The following is a 13,708-nucleotide window of genomic DNA, read 5'->3' as shown; positions in this document are numbered from 1 at the left end:
TATCCCACCACCAGGCCTTATTTCCCTTTCTGTGGTATGCAGAACAGAGTGGGAAACATCTGTGGACAGGACACAGCTAACAGACAATGAGCATCCCTAGACATCCCCACTCAGGATTTGTAGCATACCTGAGTCAGAACAGTCCACGACCTCCCAGGACATACAAGGATACTAGATTCTAACGATGAAGACACACATCACTCTTCTTAGTATTATGCAATAGCTGCTTATAACCAAGAAAAGGGAACCCTCCAAGAGGAAGGGATGGGGGATCACTGGGATGGGTTTTTTGCTGAAGAGGAAATAGAGGATCTAGAAGAAGAAGTAGGGCTGGGTGCAGTGGCTCACACCTGTAATCCCAACACTTTGGGAGGCTGAGGCGGGCAGATCACGAGGTCAAGAGATCGAGACCATCCTGGCCAACATGGTGAAACCCCATCTCTATTAAAATACAAAAATTAGCTGGGCATGGTGGCATGCACCTGTAGTCCCAGCTACTTGGGAGGCCAAGGCAGGAGAATCACTTGAACCCGGGAGGTGGAGGTTGCAGTGAGCCAAGATCACACCACTGCACTCCAACCTGGCGACAGAGCGACAGAGTGAGACTCTGTCTCAAAAAACAAAACAAAACAAAACAAAAACAAATAAAAAACACAACAAACAACACGAAGTAGAAGACGCAGAGAAGGAGCATATCAATATAAAAGCAGTCTTCATTGGATTGTGTCTGTCCAATCATGGACTCTGATTGGGTGACAAGTATTGAGACAGGGCTGTTGGAGAATGGAAAGCTTGATAATTTCATGTCAGTTTCTTCTCATGATGCCCCTGGAGCTCCAGGAGACACTGTGGCTTATCAGAAGTCATGAGAACACTCCAAGAACACCCAGACAGGCTGTTGGCACAGCACGTGAGCAGAAGGGAAAGGGCCCCAAACTCAGGAGGCCAGAAAATAGACACGATGGCCTTGAGCTTGGCTGAGTCTGCTGCCAGGGTGCTCTTCCTTTAGGCAGTCCTGGAGCTGACTTGAGGGGAAGCCCTCAGGCTCTGGAGCAAGCATTCTTAGTTAAGGTTTACTTGCTGTAAATTTTTACCCTGGGCAATGCTAATAGCTATAACTGTAAAAGGGGATAAGAATGGTACTGCCTTAGTCTGTTCAGGCTGCCACAACAAAATACTGTAGACTGGGTAATTTACAAACAACAAATGTATTGCTCATGGTGCTCATGGTTCTGGAGGCTGGGAAGTCCAAGATAAAGGTGCCAGCAGATTCATGTCTGGTGAGGGCCTGTTTCTCATGGATGGTGCCTTCTATGTGTCCTCACATGGCAAGAAGGGCAAACAGCTCCCTCGAACCTCTTTTATAAAGTCGCTAATCTAATACGTGAGGGCTCTGCCCTCGTGACTCAATAACCTCCTAAAGACCCCCTCTCTTACTATGAATTTGGTGATTAAGTTTCCACATTTGAATTTTGGGGGGCATATTCAGATTGCAGCAGGTACCCACCCCCTAAAGTTGAAAGGATAACACCACCCAACATCTTAAGCTGACCTACATGAAACTGCTGATATGCAACTGCTTTTCAACATTTGCAACTGGCAGTTTCATAGGGGTCCACTGAATTAACTCATGATAGTTACACTAGAACAGCAGGTCACAAACTTGTCTGCACATTAGAATTACTTCTGGATCTTCTAAAAATTCCAAAGCCCAGGTCACACCCCATACCAATTCAATCACAATTTCTGCAGGTGAGGCACCTAGCCAGGTGATCTAATGTGCAGGCAGGTTTGGGGACCACTGGTTTAGCACAATGCCTGGGATCTGGTAAAGTGCTCAGCACACCACCTCTGCTTTTTATTCGTCTATCATTTATTGAGCACCTACTGCATGCCAGGCTCTGGCTGGGTTCGCCTCTTGTCACCCGGGGTCTTCCTCCCCAGCGGTGCTCACGTTTCCTCTCCTCCTCCTCTGCAGTGTCCAGGCCGCGCAGCTCCCCTGACGACCTGAAGGCCCTGACTCGCAATGTGAACCGGCTGAATGAGAGCTTCCGGGACTTGCAGCTGCGGCTGCTGCAGGCTCCGCTGCAAACGGACCTGACGGAGCAGGTGTGGAAGGTGCAGGACGCGCTGCAGAACCAGTCGGACTCGCTGCTGGCTCTGGCGGGCGCAGTGCAGCGGCTGGAGGGCGCGCTGTGGGGGCTGCAGGCGCAGGCGGTGCAGACCGAGCAGGCGGTGGCCCTGCTGCGGGACCGCACGGGCCAGCAGAGCGACACGGCGCAGCTGGAGCTGTACCAGCTGCAGGTGGAGAGCAACAGTAGCCAGCTGCTGCTGCGGCGCCATGCAGGCCTGCTGGATGGGCTGGCGCGCAGGGTGGGCGTCCTTGGCGAGGAGCTGGCCGACGTGGGCGGCGTGCTGCGCGGCCTCAACCACAGCCTGTCCTACGACGTGGCCCTCCACCGCACGCAGCTGCAGGACCTGCGGGTGCTGGTGAGCAACGCCAGCGAGGACACGCGCCGCTTGCGCCTGGCACACGTGGGCATGGAGCTGCAGCTGAAGCAGGAGCTGGCCGTGCTCAACACGGTCACCGAGGACCTGCGCCTCAAGGACTGGGAGCACTCCATTGCCCTGCGGAACATCTCCCTCGCCAAAGGTACGGCCAGGCCCTTGCTGCCTCCACCCACCGCCCCTCCTGATGGGGTCTTCCTCCTGCACGCCCCTCCCCAAGGACCCAGGAGTACCCCACCCCCACCCCATCCCCAAGTGCACTTGCCATTCCCCCCACATACTCTCTCTTTTAAGTCTTGCCCTACAGGACTCTGCAATTTTCTGCCCAAATGGCATGTACACACTTCCAGGGCTTGCACAGGTCTCTTCCCAGGTAAACCTCCCTCAGGTAGACAGCAGATTCAGTGGCCACTCTTCTAGGTGTGAGAGTTTGCTCCAGCGGTGGCTAATGGGAGCCTGGTGGTCAGAGCTTGCATGGGTGTGCTGGAGCCTCCAAGAGCTTGAGGCTGGGGGCAGAACAACCGGCTCAGGCCGGAAGTAGAGAGGGGCTCCTCTAGTGTCATTCACAGGGTGGAGATCTGGAGTTGGAGAATTCCGAACTTGAACCTGGCCATCTAGGGTGTTGGGAAGACTTATTCATTTAGGCAAAAGAACATATTTCATTGAACGATCTGTTGGTTTTATCTGTAACTGTTTGTTTTGTTTTGTATTTTGTTTGTTTGTTTTTGTGTGGTTTTTTTTTTTTTTTTTTGAGACGGAGTCTCACTCTGTAGCCCAGGCTAGAGTGTAGTGGCGTGATCTTGGCTCACTGCAAGCTCCACCTCCCGGGTTCACGCCATTCTCCTGCCTCAGCCTCCCAAGTAGCTGGGACTACAGGCGCCCTGTAACTGTTTTTTTTGTTGTTGTTGTTGTAGTTGTTTCATTTTTATTTTCAAGTTGGGGTCTGGCTCTGTTGCCCAGGCTGGAGGGCAGTGGTGTGATCATGGCAGCCTTGAACTCCTGGGCTTAAATGATCCTCCTGCCTTAGCCTTCCAAGTAGTTAGAACTGCAGGTGCACGCTGCCATGCCCCGCTACGTTTTTTTTGTTTGTTTTTGTTTTGTTTTTTGTTTTTTGTTTTTTGTTTTTGAGATGGAGTCTCACTCTGTCTCTCAGGCTGGAGTTCAGTAACATGATCTCGGCTCACTGCAACCTCCACCTCCCAGGTTCAAGCGATTCTCCTGCCTCAGACTTCTGAGTAGCTAGGATTACAGGTGTGCGCCACCACTCCTGGCTAACTTTTGTATTTTTAGTAGAAGACGGAGTTTCACCATGTTGGCCAGGCTGGTCTCAAACTCCTGACCTCAGGTGATCCTCCTGCCTTGGCCTCCCAAAGTGCTGGGATTACAGGCATGAGCCACTACATCTGGCCAGTTTTTAAAAAATTATTACTTTTTAGAGATAAGGTCTTGCTATGTTGCCTAGGCTGGTCTTGAACTCCTGGCCTCAAGTGATCCTCCCACCTTGGTTTCCCAAAGTGCTGGGACTATGGAATGCCAGTCCATTTGTAATCGTAACTATAATGGCAAAAATGCAAAAATGTATGGGCCTCCATTGTACTCGTGCTGTGGGCCCTCAAATGATAGAACCTAGAGACCCAAATCCCTTCCTTTACTCCTGACAAACTGGTCCCCTTCCCTCCCCCAATTCCTTCCTGCTGCACTCACCATCAGAAACACCTTTCATGAAATGCACTTGCCCCACATCATCCCCCTGCTCAAAGCCCACTGTGGCTCCCCAAGGCCCACTGGGTTCATTAGAAATTCCTTAGTCTGCCATCAGCACAAATAATACCATTGTGAGCATCTAGTATGTGTTACCTACTGTGCCAGGTGTATCTCGTGTGGGCATCTTTTGAAAACAATGGCTCTCCAAGGGAGTGATGTTTTCCCTATTCTATTGACAAGCACACTGAGATTTGGGAAGCTTCCATAGCTTGCCCACAGCCGCAGGGCCAGGAGGTGATGGAGCAGCATTTACATGCTGGCCTTTCTGATCCCAGAGCTAGTGTGCTTCCCATTGCTTCCCTATCCTGCCCTGCCTGCCTTCTCTTCCACTGCCGCTCATGCTAGGGGGCACAGAGAGAACTGCTGCAGGGGCCAGTGAGCAATGTCAAGGAGTAGAGACTGCAATGTCAGGGGAGTGTTAGGGGCTATGGCAGGTCTAGCCCATTTTTGCCAGGCTGGAAGGTGGGCCGAGGTTGCCAAGGTCTGCCTGTGTTTCAGACGAAACCAGAAACATGTGATGTTCTCTAAATATTTAGTTGTTTAACTCAAGGGCCGTACATGGTCTTGCTGTGGGTGAAGCATCTAGTCTAGTGGGGCACATCTCGTCACTGCCCTGGAAGCACAGTTCACCTTCCCCACTGACAGCTGTGCTCCAGAGGCTCCTGCACTTGCAGGGCCCTCCTCCTCCTCCTCCTTCACCTCTTCCTCTTCCTTCTCCTCTTTCTCTTCCTCCTCCTCCTTCTCTTCCTCCTCCTCCTTCTCTTCCTCCTCCTCCTTCTCTTCCTCCTTCTTCTCTTCCTTCTCCATTCCCTCCTCCTCCTCTTCCCCCTCTTCCTCTTCCCATCCCCTTATTCCTTCTCCTCCTTTTCTTCCTTCTCCTCCTCCTCCTCCTCTTCCTTCTCCTCCTCCCTTCTCTCCTCCTCCATTCTCTCCTCCTCCCTTCTCTCTTCCTCCTCCCTTCTGTCTTCCTCCTCCATTCTCTCCTCCTCCTCTATTCACTCCTCCTCCTCCCAATCCTCCTCCTTCTCCTCCTCCTCCCAATCCTCCTCCTTCTCCTCCTCCTCCTTCTCCTGTTCCTCCTTCTCCTCCTGCTTTTCCTCCTCCTTCTCCTTCCCCTCCTCCTCCTTTTCTCTTCCTCCTCCTTCTCCTCCTCCTTTTCCTCCTCCTTCTCCTCTTCCTTCCCCTCCTCCTCCTCTTCTCTTACTCCTCCTCCTCCCCCTCATCTTCCTCCTCTTTCTTCCCCTCCTCCTCCTCTTCTTCCCTCTCCTCTTCCCTTTCTTCCTTATCCTCTTCCTTCCCCTCCTCCTCTTTCTCCTCTTCCTCCTCCTTTTCTGCCCTTTCTTCCTTCTCTTCCTCCTCCTTTCTTCTCCTCCTCCTCCATTTTCTCCTCCTCCTCCCTTCTCTCCTCCTCCCTTCTCTCCACCTCCTCCCTTCTCTCCTCCTCCTCCTTTTCCTCCTCCTTCCCCTCCTCCTCCTTTTCTCTTCCTCCTCCTTCTCCTTTTCCTCCTCTTTCTCCTCTTCCTCCTCCTCTTCCTCCTCCTCCTCCTCTTCCTCCTCCTTCTCCTTCTCCTCCCTTCTCCTTCTCCTCCTCCTCCTTCTCCTCCTCCTCCTCCTCCTTCTCCTCCTCCTTCTCCTCCTCCTCCTCATCTTCCTCCTCCTCCTTCTCCTCCTCCTCTTCCTCCTCCTCCTCTTCTTCCCTCTCCTCTTCCCTTTCTTCCTTATCCTTTTCCTTCCCCTCCTCCTCCTCCTTTCTCTTCTTCCTCCTTTTCCTCCACCCTTTCTTCCTTCTCCTCCTCTTCTTCCTCCTCCTCCTTCTCTTCTTCCTTTCCCTGCTCCTCTTTATCCTCCTCATCTTCTTCCTTTTCCTCCTCCTCCTCTTCCTCCTCCTGCTCCCCCTCCTCTTCCTCCTCCTTCTCCTCCTCTTCTTCCTTCTCTTCATCTTCCTTCTCTTTCTCCTCCTTTTCCTCTTCCTCTTTGCCTTTTCCTCGTTGCCCTCCTCTTCCTCCTCCACGCCCACCCAAATCCTACTGAACCCCCCCAACCTTTCTAGCTCCCTGAAGTCTCCCTCTTTTGAGTTTCTGCATTTATCAGAGGGAAAGTATAATGATGGGGCCCTCTGCATCCTTTCCAGTTTACACAGCCCTTTTGTGTACCCTGTTTGGTTTTAAAATGGGACCTGAGGAGAATCTATGAGGTCGTTTAAGGCAGATGATGTAGAGGGCAGGGTAGGATTTTGGCAGGAAAACAACTGAGGCTCAGGGAGGAAGTCCCTGCCTTACTCAAGGCCTCATGGCTGGTAATGAGCCAGCTTTAATAAGATGTAATTTACATGCCATGAAATCCCCCCTTTTTAGGTGTACAGTTCAATGATCAGGACCTTTAAGCCCAATGCCGGATTTTCATTCTGTTACCCCATAGTCCACCTGGATCTGTGTGTCTCTGTGTCCCCCAGCATTAAGAGTGCAATGCACATAACTGAGACCCAATATTTGTAAAAGCAACTATTAAATCTTGACACTGGACGATCAGAGGCTTCCCCTACACAGTTCGGTTTCCTGGTCCTGGGTCACTTTGGGCCTTCACATCCCAGAAATCAAAGGAGGGAAGGAGGTAGAATTTATTCTTCCAAACCCATGCCCCTGGGATCTTAGCTTTTCCTGTCTTCTCTTTTCCTGGACCTCCCTTGCCCCTAGCAGGGATTAGTGTTCAGGAACTAACTAATAATATTAAAGGACAATTACAGTGAATTATGACCTATAATGAGGCAGGCATTTTGTAGACATGAATTCTCAAATAGACATTCAAGACCACGAATCCTCACATCCTGCAAAAGGGTCTTATTGCCCACTTTATAGATGAGAAGCCTGAATAGCCTTCCCACTGTTTCTTAGACAACTGGCAAGCGGTAAAGCCAAGATCTAAATTGGCTCTGCCTGGCCCAGAAACCCTGGTTGTTGGGATGGAAGCATTTTGCTTCCGAGCTGTAAGCAGTGAAGAGAGGAGAGCGTGTTCCCTGTATTTGAGGCAATTTCCAGGCCCTTCCTCTTCCAAGCTAGAGACGTCACCATGCCTCCTGCTAATGTACCCTCTCAGGCCTCCCCAGACACTTCACATCCGGGTTCTTTCATTTGTAAGTCCAATCTCCTTGGCTCAAACTGAAACTGCCCTGGGTCACTCATTTGCCAGAGTTCTTCTGGTGGGATCATCAATGTAGTCTTTCTTTGGTCCTCAAACTAAGTTTTACACTCAGTTCTCTTGAACTGGAAGTTTCATCTTAGTCCTGCTTTCTTGTCTTTAAGCTTTGGATTCTTGATGGGTGTGTCCATCTATTCAGGCTGCCATAACAAAATACCATAGACTGGGCCATTTATAAGCAACAGAGGTTTATTGCTCACAGTTCTAGGACTGGGAAGTCCAAAATCCGGGGGCCAGCAGAGTTGGGTCCTGTTTGGGGCCAGCTTTCTGGTTCACAGTTGGCAACTTCTTGCTGTGTCCTCACTTGGTGGAAGGGATGGGGCAGCTCCCTGGAGTCCTCTTTATAAGGATGCTGATCCCATTCACAAGGGCCTCACCCTCATGACTCATCACTTCTCAAAGGCCCTGCCTCCTGATACCATCGCCTTGGTGATTAGGTTGCAACATATGAATTCAGGGGGGATGCAAACATTCAGATCACTGCACTGGGGCTGCTGGCTCTTCACAGTTTGACAGCGCTTGGGCCTCCAGCTCATTATCGCCACTGCATCTAGGGTCTTTCCTACCTCCCTGTCTCTGTTGCCAGGTGCCTGGTAGTTATTATTAAAAAGATTCCTGCTGGTATATCTGAATGTATTTACCATGCAGCCTTAGCAAGATCAAACTCTACCCTGGCTTTTGAACAAGGGCTAGGTCACTAGAAAAGCTTCCAGGCATTCCCATACTGCTGTCTGCAGTGGCCTTTCTGCCCTAGCTTTGTCTAGTTCCTCTATTAAGGTTTTTAAACACACACATATCCACACCTACATACATACACAAACATACACACACATATATATGCATACCTGCAAATATACAGACATAAACACACATACCCATGTGTACACATGTTTGCACATACACATATACATACGCACATACAAACGTTCATGTACATACACATGCACACGTATATACATACATATGAACACATATACACACACACATACACGCACATACATATACACATACACTCACCACACTCTCATGCTTTGCTCTTTCCTGGCTGAGAAGTCACAAATACTCAACTATGTGTATTTTTTCAAATATGAGCTTATTTACATTATTCCTGAGCTTGACCCGAATGGTTTTTATTCTCTTACTTTGTTATACAGTTTTTGATGAGCTTTGTCTCCAGTTTCTCTCTTGTGAATATCTGCAGTGGGAGTTCTATTTTCTGTTTTGGATTTTTAGCATTAATCAGGTCTGTTGAAATCTGCCTGTGGGTTTGAAAGAAGCAGAGAACTTAGATCATCACAGAGGAGAAGCAGCCCAAGAGGGGAAAGGTAACCAGAGAGGGGAGGCAGCCCAGGAGGCGAAAGATAACCAGAGAGGGGAGACAGCCCAGGAGGCGAAAGGTAACCAGAGAGGGGAGGCAGCCCAGGAGGGGAAAGGTAACCAGAGAGGGGAGGCAGCCCAGGAGGGGAAAGGTAACCAGAGAGGAGAGGCAGCCCAGAAGGGGGAACATGAGCAAAGTCACATTCAGATGGCTCTCTTTGGCAAGGATGCAGGTTTTCTGGAATCGCAGCATTTGGATGGAGTGGCAATAGATCTGAAATCATCCAGTCCACTCTTTTTGCTTTGTAGTTGAGGATCCTGAGGCCAGAGAGAGGAGATGATTGGCCAAAGTCACAAAACCATCCAGTGACCTGGCTGGGACGAAAAAATACATCTCGATTCATGAAAACAAGTTCGCAAAGCAGATTTATCTGTGGGCTGATTTCGTGAGAAAAAACACAATCTATTAGAGATTCCAGTTCAGCAAATATTTATAAAGGGATGGCGTCACAGAGTGGGGCTTTGGATTCCAGGCTAACACTGGAACTCGGGCTTCTGGGTGGTAGGGACCTGCTGAAAGTGGGGAACATCTGTGAATGGAGTGACAGGTAAAGTGGCCTTTCTGCTCTACTGAGGGCTGGGGAGCATGGCCTGGGCCGAGGTCCCTGGGACATTGTATGGTGAGCCAAGCTCTCATCTCTCCTCCCACACGGACTCTGCTGGGAAGGGGGTGGAGTTGCCCCCAACCCCGCCCACCACCCTCCCTCGGGGCTCGGAGGACTGTAGCAAGGGCAGTCCCAGCATCTTTCTGGGCCTGAGTCTCCTTGGCTGTGAAATGGGGCTGACAGTGCCTGCCTTGTCCACTTCTCAGGGTCACAGAGAGATGCCTTAAATGATGAAAAAAAAGAGACCTCACAATTGTAAAGGTGATAGGGGGGGCTGACAATCCAGGCCCTGGTGACTTGAGGGTCCTGGAAGTGGAGCCGTTTGCTGAGCCACTCCACCCTGTGAGCTGGCCTGTGGTTAGCATGGTTCTGGGGGTGGTTTTGACTGTACTGCTGGCTCCAGGCCAGGCTCATCAGCTGTCCTCATAGTTTACTCTTGGCACATCAGTTCCTGGATTCCAGCACATGCAGGTCCCCTACCCCATCATGTGTTCTGGGATCAGGGAAGGGAGAAGGCATGGGTTTCCCCTCATTGGCTGATCCCCAGGAAAACCCTGATGCTTCTCCTGAATGCCTGGTCCCAGACCCTTCATCCCATTGGGAAGATGCTTCTGGTGGGAGCAACTGCACTAGGGGGAGCATGAGGGGAGTGGGCTATATGAGTGGACAGAGCCTGAGCAGGGACTCCAGGACCCTGCTCCTCCTTGTCCCAGCCACCTCCATGCCCTGGCCTGCCCTGGTGACAGAAGAGGTGAGAAATAGGATGGTATAGAAAGTTGAGAAGTGAAAAAGCTCCCCTGGGTACCTCTTGGAACAACAGATGTCATGGCACTTCTGCTACTGCACATTAGTCATTCTTCAGATCCTGATTGTGTGCTGGGCATGTGCAAGGCACATGCCACAGACAGTGCCCTACAGAAGGTTCTGTCCTCCTTGGGAACCACAGTTCGAGGTGGGGGATAGTGCCCAGGGAGTGGGCAGAGGCCACCTGACCAGGCTCCGGGTGCTCCCACAGGGGCGTTGTGCATGAGGATCTCCCTACCTCCTTCTAGCTCTGAGATTTGGGGGCTCTGCCCATGGTACACTAAGAGACCAGAAGCGTGGGTGTATTCGTCTGTTCTCACACTGCTAATAAAGACATACCTGAGATTGGGTAATTTATAAACAAAAAGAGGTTTTATGGACTCACAGTCCACATGGCTGAGGAGGCCTCACGATCATGGCAGGAGGCGAAGGAGGAGCAAAGGCACATCTTACATGGCAGCAGGCAAGAGAGTGTGTGCAGAACTCCCCTTTATAAAATCGTCAGACCTCATGAGACTTGTTCACTATCAAGAGAATGGCAAGGGAAAGACCCACCCCCATAATTCAGTTACCTCCCACTGAGTCCTTCCCACAACACACAGGAATTATGGGAGCTACAGTTCAAGATGAGATTTGGGTGGGGACACAGCCAAACCAAATCAGTGGGCATGAAAGCAGTCTCAGGACTAAGAGGGACTGGACTGTTAGGATTTGGCTAATGTTCGGGGACACCATGAGGAGAGCATTTGTGCAGAGGTGGAGGAAGATTGGTGACCATGAGCACTGAGCTGTAAGTTTGCAGCAGAAGGGGTCAGATTGTGAGTGATCTGCAGGGGCCTTGACAGGGGAAGCTGTGCCTATGGTGCAGTGAGGGGCCTTCCCGTGCTCCGAGTCCCTTTGGTTGCTTTGTTATTTCAGAGAGATAGATCAGACAGCAAGGCACACATGGGCTGGAGAGAGATGGAGACAGAGAGGTTCTTATAAAGGCCAGAGCCAGGCCATAAGGACCTGACGAGGGTGGAGGCAGTGAGGAAGGAGGTGGAGACATGAGAAGGACCTTCCTTTATGAGAAGCCTCGAATCACAGATGCATGTGGCTGGAAAGGGGTGCAAAAGGGGGACAGGAAAGAAGAATCAGAGCCGGCTCAAGATTTCCAGCTTGGGTTTCTGAAGAAAGGATTGTGTTAGTAAACACACTAAAAAGTCAAATCCTGAGATTGCTTCACCTACAGGCAGCATCAGTGATTTAAAGATACACTTGGTTCTCGGAGCCCCTGGCGGCTTGGCCCCTCGAGGCTCTGGCCAAATCATCAGCCCTTCTGAGTAAGCCAGGCCTGTACCACCTGAGGATGTGAGGAAGGCTTGGGAATTGGTGACCACCTTTACTGCCCACCCCACCTTCTTCCCAGTTAATCTCTAGTAAAGACTTTCATAACCACATAGTTATGTTTTAAAAAAAATCCATCTGTAGCATGTTCTTGAGACCTGCCTCTCCTTGGATGACCCAGCCAAACTCCACAGGGTGATTTCAGGTGCGCCGGGAATACCCGGAAGTTGTCATCCTATAGTGGTTCTGACGAGGTGTTATGCAAAGTGAGGAGGCATTATGCAAAGTGAGGTGATCGGGATGGCCCCCCTCACTCAAGGCTTTGAAGCCCTTCTCTAGTCATCATGCCACTGAATCCACTCAGTCCTCGCTACAACTGCACATTTAATAGAATCTGAACTTGAACCTAAGACTCAATATCCATACTCAATGCCCACCTTCCAGATGATGCCTACCACCCAGAGGCCCTACATCAGGGTCTTTGGGCAGCATCCTCCCTTGGCGAGAGTGACTCTTGGGAAGACCCCCCTGCAGGTTGCACCTGCATCTGAGGGACAGGTGAAATTGGAGGGTGCAGTCCCTTGCATCTGTGACCAGCTCGGTTCCTGGAGCACCTGGGGTGGCGGAGGCAGAGAAGAGAGAAGGGTGAGCATCCAGCCCAGCAGCAGAGATGCAGGCACCCTCTCCCAGTCCCCTTTGCCACAGCCTTGGCCTTGGCCTTGGCCTTAAGGGGAGATCGCTGGAAAGGGGTAGTGGAACACATTTGCTTCCTGACTCCACCCTTCATTTCTGCGCCATCTTTGGTCTATTCCCAACAGGTTCTCTGACTCTATCCTGTGGTCTGAAAACTGGGATCACAAAACCTAGTCCTTCTTATATCATTTGTATTACTTGTGAATTGAAGAATTGTTGACTACTTTTTTCCCTGAGTGCGTGCCATGGAATTATTAAATATCTGTCAAGTTTGGTTAGGTCTGAGGACAGTGCCAGTGTGAGGGAAGTATCAGTACATCTCGATCTTGGCTGGCTGGTTGTTTTGTATGTATTATTAACACCTTCTGATCTCATATACTCATTCATTCATCAAATATTTATTGTGCAAGACGTTACTGCTGGGCTGTGAGTCTGTGTGTTTCGATTTCCTGGGGCTGCCATAACAAAGCATCATGAAATTGGTGGTTTAACAGAAGCTTATTTTCTCACAGTTCTGAAGACTCAAAGTCTGAAATCAAGGTATCCACAGGGCCACGTTACCTCTTAAAGCTCAGTGGGAGGACCCTTCCTTGGCCCTTCCCAGCCGCTGGTGCTTGCTGGCAATTCTTGGTGTTCCTTGGCTTGGGAATGCGTCACTCCAATCTCTGTCTCTGTTGCCACGTGTGCCCTCATATCTCTGTGTCTCTGTTTTCCCTTCTATAAGGACACCAGCCATTGCACTGAGGACTGCCCTACCCCAGTATAACCTCATCTTAACTAATTATGTCTGCAAAGACAATATTTCCAAATGAAGTCATATTCTGAGGTTCCTGGTAGACATGAATTTAAAGGGGAAGGGACACTATAAAGGCCATTTTTCATGGTCCTCCTTTTCTTCTTTCTTTCTTTCTTTCTTTTTTTTTTTTTTTTTTTGAGACAGAGTTTCACTCTTGTCACCCACACTGGAGTGTAATGGCACAATCTCGGCTCACAGCAGCCTCTGCCTCCCAGGTTCAGGCGATTCTCCTGCTCAGCCTCCAGAGTAGCTGGGATTACAGGCGCCCACCACCACGCCTGGCTGATTTTTGTATTTTTAGTAGACACGGAATTTCACCATGTTGGCCAGGCTGGCTTCGAACTCCTGACCTCAGGTGATCCACCCTCCTCGGCCTCCCAAAGTGCTGGATTACGGGCATGAGCCACTGCACCTGGCCCCATGGTCCTCGTTTTCTCTTGAAAAGCAGCAGGAGGTGAGAGCTTGGAGTCTGAGTCTTCACAGCAGGTATAGGGATGTAAAGGGTGTGGTCCTGTCTCAGAGAGCTGGCAATTTTCTTAGGAAGGACGGGACACAGTCACTATGATAAGAGGACAAGGCAGGGTGAGATTACTTGTCAAATGGCACCAAGCACATGCATTCAAGCAGCTCACACTAACTT

The 13,708-nt window shown here is 50.4% G+C and overlaps 1 protein-coding gene across 3 annotated transcripts in view; it reads left to right on the top strand.

The window, feature by feature from the left end:
• SCARA5 (scavenger receptor class A member 5) overlaps positions 1 to 13,708 on the top strand; it is a 126,136-nt gene that overhangs the window by 71,544 nt on the left and 40,884 nt on the right. For all 3 annotated transcript variants that reach the window (XM_055295825.2, XM_055295822.2, XM_055295823.2), the window contains one exon: positions 1,979 to 2,653. In XM_055295825.2, coding sequence (XP_055151800.1) covers positions 1,979 to 2,653 — 675 coding nt within the window. The remainder of the gene's footprint in view (positions 1 to 1,978; positions 2,654 to 13,708) is intronic.

Source organism: Symphalangus syndactylus, chromosome 10, assembly GCF_028878055.3.
Source record: "Symphalangus syndactylus isolate Jambi chromosome 10, NHGRI_mSymSyn1-v2.1_pri, whole genome shotgun sequence".
Lineage (NCBI taxonomy): Eukaryota > Metazoa > Chordata > Mammalia > Primates > Hylobatidae > Symphalangus > Symphalangus syndactylus.
The sequence above is the reverse complement of the archived record's forward strand: the minus strand, read 5'-3'. Positions and strand labels throughout refer to the sequence as shown.